Source organism: Nanorana parkeri, unplaced genomic scaffold (genome assembly GCF_000935625.1).
Source record: "Nanorana parkeri isolate BGI_ZX_2015 unplaced genomic scaffold, ASM93562v1 scaffold311, whole genome shotgun sequence".
Taxonomy (NCBI): Eukaryota; Metazoa; Chordata; class Amphibia; order Anura; family Dicroglossidae; genus Nanorana; species Nanorana parkeri.
Window position 1 is genome coordinate 857,209 of NW_017306579.1, and position 9,597 is coordinate 866,805.

General features: G+C 39.2%; 1 protein-coding gene across 1 annotated transcript in view; it reads left to right on the forward strand.

The window, feature by feature from the left end:
• Positions 1 to 9,597, forward strand: part of FGB (fibrinogen beta chain) — an 11,242-nt gene that overhangs the window by 678 nt on the left and 967 nt on the right. Inside the window, exons 2-8 of the mRNA XM_018557935.1 lie at positions 256 to 262; positions 2,542 to 2,729; positions 2,990 to 3,173; positions 5,026 to 5,253; positions 6,616 to 6,729; positions 7,803 to 7,925; positions 9,311 to 9,595. Of these exons, the coding sequence (XP_018413437.1) occupies positions 256 to 262; positions 2,542 to 2,729; positions 2,990 to 3,173; positions 5,026 to 5,253; positions 6,616 to 6,729; positions 7,803 to 7,925; positions 9,311 to 9,595 (1,129 nt within the window). The remainder of the gene's footprint in view (positions 1 to 255; positions 263 to 2,541; positions 2,730 to 2,989; positions 3,174 to 5,025; positions 5,254 to 6,615; positions 6,730 to 7,802; positions 7,926 to 9,310; positions 9,596 to 9,597) is intronic.

The window sequence follows — 9,597 nt, forward strand, 5'->3', positions numbered from 1 at the left end:
TATATATTTGTATTTATTTGATTTTTTTTGCATTGTTTACGAGAAACTGTGAGAAATTAGTCATTTGGATATTTGGATGCAACTTTCTTGAGTAATAATGTATTTTTTTTTCATGTTGCATAAGTGCTTTAGTTGATGTACACTGTATGGTGGGTGGGTATATTGCACTTAAAATAAGCACTGTAGATTGAGTCATATATTTAGTACTGTTTGACTGAGAAAATCTGTCTGTACTTTCCTTTTCTGCCCTTAAAGGCTCCTAGTAAACTGTGTGAATAGGTGAAAACACAGGAGACAAAATGCCACTAACCTATATCAATCAATAAGCAATCTTCACTCTAACTCTCTATAAAAGGTGAAATCTGATTATTTACTATCATGATCATCCTCATTGCACTTTACAACATCTAATTCAAAATCCAATTTTGTATCCACACCTCCCATATATTTGTTCTGAGACAGTGGTGCTACACGCAGTGATAATCAATCCTTAAAGAGGCCTTGGGGCAAATATATTTTAGATGCTTCAATTGTTTAGGCATGCACATCCTCTTCTATGAAGCTGTGGGTCTTTCAGAATGAAATTTCACTTTACAAGGCTACTCTTGTCATAGATAAATAAATCATGTCAGCATCAGTAAATACATCCGCTATAACAGCCCATGGCTGCTGTGGCAAGGACAGACTCCCAAGCACATATAAAATGTTCCCTGTCTATGGTAGAGTCCCTTTCATGCTAAGCCCTCTTCCTTGTCACCACCGTGTTCCGGGTGGTGCAGTCAACTGCTTCACTACTTCACATATACTTAAAGAGAAAGTGCAAGAGCTTTCATTCCTCATACATGGTCCAGTCTATTCTTTTATTATTTCTCACATGTACAAACTGTTCAGAGTTGCCCTCCAGCCAACAATCAAATTCAAACTTTTGTACTTAAATTGTAATTTTCTAGTGTAGGATACAGAATGGTAGCTGAATGTTCACATAGAATCATATCTACTTAAAGTGATACTAAATTCAGGTGTTAAATCTTATAAATGCATTCAAGTTTTGAATGCATTTATAAGATAAATATAAATATATTTAACAATAATGTACCTTATTTGTGTATCACTCGGTTGTAGATCCTCAAATCATCTCTGAATTGGTGCCGACACTGTCCTTCCTTCTGGAGGGTGGCTACTTTTGCTCTCCAAGCTCACTCCCGTGATGGACTACAATCTCATGTTTAGTTTACTAATTTGTATTGTGATTATAGTCCATCAAGGGAGCAAGCTTGGTGTGGTGGCTACTTTACAACACACACAGGGACCATGGGGAACAAAAGCAGCCACCCTCCAGAAGGAAGGACAGTGTCAGCACCAATTCAGAGATGATTTGAGGATCTACAGCCAAGTGATACACAAATAAGATACATTTCTTAACAGGTAAGGTACTTGAATGCATTTTTAAGATTTAACTCCTGAGTATAGTGTCACTTTAAAATATCATTTGAATCAAAAGTTTTACTCATTTAGGGTAGAGTGGGAAACGGTTAGAGTCACTGTCAGGTTTATAATGCTGTCTTTGATCCTGTTGGGGAGATCTAACCTATGTTTTTAGGGGGGAATCCAAAATGTTATGGTTATCATCAAAACAACAATATAGAGGATGTATTCTAATGGGGACTCTTGTTACAACTGTCAGAGTTTGGAATGCCCCTCATTTTTAGGAAATATCCGCACACTTCCTGTTGTATCTTTGAGAACAGTAAGTGCCGAGACTGCTCCCCATCGGGCATACAGACTTCAATCAAAACCAAGGTTCTAACCCGTTCTACTCTATCTAAAACTATTTAAAATGTTGTAGCTGGAGATATATTTTATGACACTGTGATTCCCTGTGCAGCTGTGCATGGCAACCAATCAGCTTCTCTCTTTCATTTTCAAATCTTAACTGAACAAACTGAAACTGAGAGAAGCTGATTGGTTGCCCTGGTAAACTGCTCCAGATTCTTTCTGCTCCAGTTTTGATAAATTCCCCCCATAGAGTCTGACAAAGTATGAGGTGAGGGCAAGGATCAAATAAGTATTCCAAAACTGGCTGAAAAGGCCAGCGATTTAAAATAGTAACCCAATGGTTATTTTTAAGCTTAAGGCTTAAAAATTGTACAGAAGTCCAAAAAACAATCATATTTTAATTAACTGCAATCAGATCGGTCAAAAAAGTGATTTCTGATTGGTTGTTATGAGTCATTGTCATATTTGCTGGCGTTTAATGACTTAAAAAGGAGATAAAAAGACTACTGCATATCATTGACTTATTGTATAAATACATTTAGCCTAGAAGAAGAAACTTTATTATGATTCTTCTGTTTCAAGTACAGTTTAAATTTGACATCGTGGCGCTGGTGGTAACATGTAATTGGTTAGGATGCAATTACAAGACAAAAAGCTATGTGAGGAAGATGAAGGCAAAGTTTCAGAAGAAAAGAATATTTTTTTCCCTGATTATTCAATGATTTTATATATATATTGGCACATTTTAGGAAGTTTCAGAAGCAGGAGTTGATGCCAGAGGACACCGCCCACTTCAACCTGGGCAACAGATAATTCCCACCAGAAGGCCCCCCCCTCCTGTAATTGGAGGTGGCTACAGACCACGTCCCACCAAGCCTCCAGTAAGAGGGCAGAAGAAGGAAGCCATCGTACATCCTGATGAAGGAGGCTGTAAACATGCATATGAGGAACTGGTAAGAACATATTATGCTGCACAGTTGTATTTACAGAGAAATGTAAAGATGAAAAGCCAACTGTTATAGTAACTGACAACAAACAGACAGAGGGTGAAATCGTGTTTTAAGAAAATCTTTCATAATGGGAAAAGGGAGCCTTGTCTTTTTAACAGTTCTGCAGAGTGAGCCACAACCATGGGGGGCAGGGGGAGCCTATAATTAGCAGTTTTGGCAACTTTTTTGTTATACTTAACAGTCTTTTATATTATATGTTCTAGGGAGTATTATGTCCAACTGGTTGTGAATTGCGGACTGGACTTCTAAAACAAGAGAAGACTGTAAAAGACACCCTGACCTTAGTCCGCCCAAGAGTGGAATCACTGTCACACTCATCAACCAATATCTACAAGTATGCTTCACTGCTTGGAGACAAGGTGAAGGAAAGACAGGAGCTCAACAAAGGTACTTCACATTTATGGATAATTCTTTGTTTATGGTGCTGCACAATATAGAAACAAAGCAATTTATTCCTTTCTTAAAATGTGTTTTTTAGCATTTTTAAAGAATGCCCCTCTCCCTTGACCTAAATGATTCCACCCTCGCCCTTCACAGATCTATACTCAGGCCCGGATTCCCCACAAGACCACTGAGGGGGCGTCAGGGAGCAGAGGGGCGGCAGAGGGGCGGCAGCGGTGTGGAATCCCCCGACGCCCGGAACATACAGTTGCTTTCTACATTTAGTCCTGCTTTGGGGAGGCAGGACTAAATGTAGTGTGAGAAAGCGGCTTGTTCGTTTACAAGTGATCGCAGCAATGTCACCGCGATCACTTGTAAAATGTCCGCCCGACCCTCCCCCCTTGCACCTACCTCTCTCCTCTGGTTCCGTCCTCCCCCGACCGCCGAGTCTCTCCTCACTGGCCGCCGATGCAGGGAGCAGAGCGGCAGGGTTAAAAGTAACACTGCCGCTCCGGGTACACAGTGAGAGGGGAGAGCTGTGCTCTTCCCATCTCAGCTGCTGTGCTAGAACTCCTGTATTGTAGGTGACAGGTTCAATAAAGAGAACCTGTCACCTCCAAAGGCTATCACACAGGGGCTTGTTAGCTAGCTCCTGTGTGATAGCAATAAAGTTAAGTAAAAAAAATAATAAAAATTAAAAAAATAATAAAAAATAATAATTAAATGAAAAAATTGGGGTTGGCGGGAGGGGGGCGCATTGTGGAACCTGGCCTTGGGGCAGCAGGGAGAGCACATCCGGCCCTGTCTATGCTTCCCAAGATCCAAGAGCCACTGCTCCGATGTTTGTTGACATCCGGCGCTGCAAATCTCCCATTCCTGGCTGCATCTGTTTCCCGGCTGGGAGACGGTCCCATAGAAGTCTGTAGGGCTGTGATGTGCCGATGTGGCCTGCAGAGGGGGCATATATAAACAATAGTGGAAGGTCAGGGGTAGGGGGCAAAAAAGGATAAGTGCACTTTGTTTTAAAGTGCATTTATCCTTTAAGCCTTTTTAATTGTTGTTGCACTTTCCTTGCATTTTATTGCATTGTAGTTTTTCCTTCCAAGTTTGCTTGTGTCTGGATTCACTAGAATGCACAAAAATTTACTTAAAGTGACATAACACTCTGGAGTTAATTATTAAAAATCCATTGACATACCTTAACTATAAACAAAAATTTAGCTTATTTGTATATCCCTCGGTTGTAGATCTTTAAATAATCTCTGAATTATTTAGAGTAGCCACCCTTCTGGAGGGTGGTTACTTCTGTTCCCCATGGTCCCTGTGTGTATTGAAAAGTAGTCACCACTCCAAGCTCGCTCCCGTGATGGACGACAATCTCAATACAAATTAGTAAATTAAACGCGAGATTATAGTGCATCACAGGAGTGAGCTTGGAGCGGTGGCTACTTTACAACACACACAGGGACCATGGAGAACAAAAGTAGCCACCCTCCAGAAGGAAGGACAATGTCAGCACCAATTCAGAGATGATTTGAGGATCTACAGCTGAATGATACACAAAGTAGATACATTTTTGTTAATAGTTAAATTATTTGAATGTATTTTTAAGATTTAACTCCTGAGATTAGTGTCACTTTAAACATCATGAAAAACACTACAATGCTTGAAACGTACTCAAAAAAGCTTTATATGTAAATCTTAGTATTTTTTTAGTCAATAGGAAAAATAATAGAGATCTACAACTATGAACACTAACATTTTAGATCGGGTAGGATTTTTTTATCCTAGCCTTGAAAATGATTTATGTAAACATTGGTTTATGTGATAGTCTAACTGGGACATTTTTCTCTTTCAGAAAATGAGAATGTTGTTAATGAATACGGTGTAGATCTTGAGGAGCAGTACACTTATATCAAAGAAAATCTGGACAACAACATCCCATCCAACATCCGTATCCTCCGCCAGGTGTTGGAAAACTTGCGGTCCAAAATCCAGAAAATAGAAGCCACCATATCCACCCAGGTTGAGAATTGCAAATCTCCATGTGTTTCAACATGCAATATTCCAGTGGTGTCTGGCAAAGGTATATCCTATTTCTTAATGTAATGTTATCCTACTGCAGACAATGTGACCAGACTAGTAAGGAGAATGTAGAATGCTCTGAGCCTCAACCTGCACTGAGGTTTTCCAGCTCATGGGACAACAATATATGCACAAGCAGATGTAGAGTGAATGTCACTGTCGTATGTTAATTGAGCAGTTAACCTTTTACACACATACTAGCCACCACCATGTGTTTTAAGGGAAACGCACACCTTTCACAGCATCTTCTGTTGCAGTTCTGACTGTTAAGAAATGTCTGTAACACTCATTGCCACACCCAGCCAGAAAAGTAACAGAGCTTTACTATACTATAGTCCTTCACAAAGGCAAAGTTCTTTCATTTCTAGTTAGAACTTTCAGAGATTCAGCTTATCATTTTTAAAATATTTTAATGAAAGAAAAGAAAAACAGTGCAAGAAATATTTACATAAAATATATTTCAAACAGACATAAGCAACAGTAAAATAGTAAAAGTGAAAAACTGAAGTCCGTCTGGTCTTAGGTTCAGTGCAGAGTTCAGGTCACTTGCAATAAAAGTCCAATGTGATGAGCAAGAATCACTGGCCTTCTTAATGTGAATCTGTGGTATTCTTAGCAGTTCTGATGATATAACCAAGAGCCCAGAGCTGCTAAATGCAACAGTGTTTCTTGTCCGTGGAGTGGGTGTCTCAGAACTAACTCTACCCAATAAAAGGGTCTCGGGGGTATGTTGGAGGTGTATTGAAGAGTATTTTATTAAACTCAGCAGACACACCGCTATTTACAACTATCCTAAATACATCTAGGTATATTTCCATATGACGTGGTTTCAAAATACAACAAACCAACAATATATTTAACAGAATAAAATTACGATTTGTTAGATATCAAATATGATATTGATCTTATGATATAGATCTTATGCTTATTTGTCTTAGGAGATCTAATGTGGCTTATTAGCCCCTTCAATTTTGTAAATTAGGCGGCTTGGTATCTTCCTATCCCTTAGTGTAACAATGTTTTATGAAGGTAACTCCATTACAGTATAAGATATGAAATATGGATCAGAGTTGAGAATTCGAGATGTATGAAATTTCAATTTTTTGAATTAAAAAAAACACTCTCGCAGATGTGTTTTGCTCTCTAGACTATGTATGACTATTTACGAAAGGGCCTCATCAGGAGTCCTGTACAAAGCACAATGTAGCTAGCCAATTTTACTTTTTTTAAATAAAATAAAACATTCACACAAAAAATGTGGGAGTGCCTATCTGTCACACAAATTAGCAACACAACGACAGATGAAATCATCTTCCTTCGCGGTCCTGTCAATCACAAAATGAATGTTCACTTATTTTTGCAGAATGTGAAGAAATCTACAGGAAGGGTGGAGAGAATTCAGAAATGTACCTCATTCAACCAGATGCATTCTTCCGACCATTCAAAGTTTATTGCGACATGACCACACAAGATGGAGGTAAGAAGCTATAAGTACATTGTTTGTACTGTAACAGGACCTATTTAGTACATATTTTGTAACTAATTAGTATGTACATATAGCTGCAAAAATTACCAAGTAATGCAATTATATTTCACATGAAGCATTCTTCCTAATATGCCATCTGCCTATGATATGCAACTTTGTTCAGAACTGTTACATAGTTACAAAAAATCAAGTTTATCACTCTGTATGATGGACTAAAACAGCACAGATGCTGTGGGATAGCAAAGGCATTGGGCCAGGGGTATCTGGCTCACAGTATATTGGTGTGCAAATAGGTGTAGGCATCGGGGCAAAAATCATCTTAAAAGCAACAGGTTAATTAAAAGTATTGTAAATTCATGCACTAAAAATAATTGCATACTACAGTACAGTTAGTAAAGCATGACCACAGATTTTATTCTTTTGTCTGAACACTCAGTGTTGTCCATTTTTTTTAGTAAGTGGTGTGCAGCAGCTATGGCACATAGTTTCTGGTATGTGTGCATGTGCCATAGCCAGAAGTCCACAGCACATCTCTGATGCCATGGATCTATATGTCCCATCATGGGCCTACAACCAACCTGGGATGAGAAGGCTAGCCTCTGTTGTTAGGACACAGGCACTCTACATGTGATTGACTTTGTTGAGCGTAAGAAAATACTTCCAGGTTTAGAGGAGCATGTGACTCATTCCCCTCCATCCCACATGTCAATGTTGGAGCTTGGTGATTGTCACAGCGCTGTCACATGGGGAAAGGAGAAGCATATGTATAATCTCAAAATTGCTGCTTGGACAAAGTTTATTTTCTTCCCTCTTGGTGGTTAAACATAGAGATGAGGAAGTGAAGAGAAGGTGGGCATGTGCTGCTGGATAGAGGGGGAAGATAAGTGAACCTGTTGCTTTGCCTTAAATGAGCATTGCACAGGTTCACTGTAAGGCATGTCTGTGTTGACATGTTTCTTGTATATCTGAATACATGTGCTGCAGCTTTGGGGTTTTGGAAGCATGTATAAAAACCAGAACTGATTCATATATACTCAATACATGAAATGCTTGCAATCTCCCAGGATGGACTCTGATCCAAAATAGACAAGATGGCAGTGTTGGCTTTGGCAGAAAATGGGATGCCTACAAGGATGGATTTGGAAATATTGCTCGTGATGGCGGAAAAGGAATCTGTGACATGCCAGGTATGCATCATTTATACACATTCAGGTTTTTTTTAACAGTATCTATTTTTCTCAACATGCACCACTTGGGAAAGGTGAATCAGTCTGCTGAAACTGGGATTGAGTGTGGAACAAACAGGTGTAATCTGCTTGCCATGTAATTAGACATAATATGTCTAGAAATTATGTCTCTGATAATAAAGCATGCCTTGAAATACCATGTGCCTTTTCATCTTACTAAATATACCATTGGGTAAGTCACTCAATGACCTACCTGAAAGGCATGGTCTGAAATTGAACTGCAATTGTAAAGGGAATATCTGATCCTTCAAATAACCTGTCTACCAATAAACAATACTCCACCTCCAACAGAGGTGCACACTCACCTGAGTTCACTTTCAGACACAGTAGAGAATTGTTGAGTCAATGATTGTATCTTGAGTTCTGAGTGACTAGCAGTCACCTTGTTTTGCATTCTCTATAGAATACTTTTTTAACACTAATATATTAAAACATTAATGAACAGAAACTCTAGAATACAACAGTGGTTATATATATATATATATAATTTATCAAAACTGGAGCAGACAAAACCTGGAGCAGTTGGAACATATTCTCCTAACTGTTCACAAAATAATACTGACCTACAATCTGCTGATTTACTTAAAGGAGTTGAAAATGATTACTGTATTCAGTTTGATCACCCAATCATGTAGATGCAGATTAAGGCCTTGTTCACACCAAGCGCGTTCCAGGAGCAGAGCAGTTACAGACCGGAGCAAAACTGCGTCCAATGTATTCCAATGGTATTTTTAGCTCCAGTTCACATAGCAGCGTTCAGTTCCAGAGCAGGTAAAAAAAACTGCAGCAGGCCCTATTTTACCTGCTCTGGGACGCTCTGGAACACATGCAAACGCATTCAAATGCCCTGGAACACACTGAAAGCCCATTTTAAACGAACCAAAAACGGCACGGAACGCATTAAAAATGTGGCAAAAATGTGGCAAAAACGTGGCACAACCTACTGCACTGCGTGTGCAGAAACTCATGCAGATCTGGTCTGCATTTGGTGTGTACAAGGCCTAAATAAAGAAATAAGAATTTGCTATTCACATGATTGGATAACTAAAATGAATTTTGGCTCAGTTTGTTGAGTGAAGATTCTCAACTCCTTTAATAAATCAGTGTCACCAAGCCTCACCTGTCTTCAAACCTGGAAATCATCACATTTTAGGATAAATTAAGGATTACTGGATAGCATGGAACATTTTTTATGCATTGCCAACTTCCTATCTGCTATAGAAGCTTTCGGGGCTATAGCTGGCAGATGTCTAAACACTGAGCTACGTTGGAATGCTTCACTGGGCAGTTTTTCTAATCGTACTAAACCTTTATTGCTTTCTTAGGTGAATTATGGCTGGGTAATGACAAGATTAGCCAGCTAACGAATCTGGGACCCACTGAAGCTTTGATTGAAATTGAAGACTGGAATGGCCAAAAAGTATCTGCTCAGTACACTGCTTTCACTGTACAAAATGAGGCAAATAAATACCAGCTTTCTGTCAGTGGTTACAAAGGAAATGCAGGCAATGCTTTTATGGAAGGGGCATCACAACTGAAAGGAGAAAATAGAACCATGACAATACACAATGGCATGTACTTCAGCACAAACGACAGAGACAGAGAGGGATGG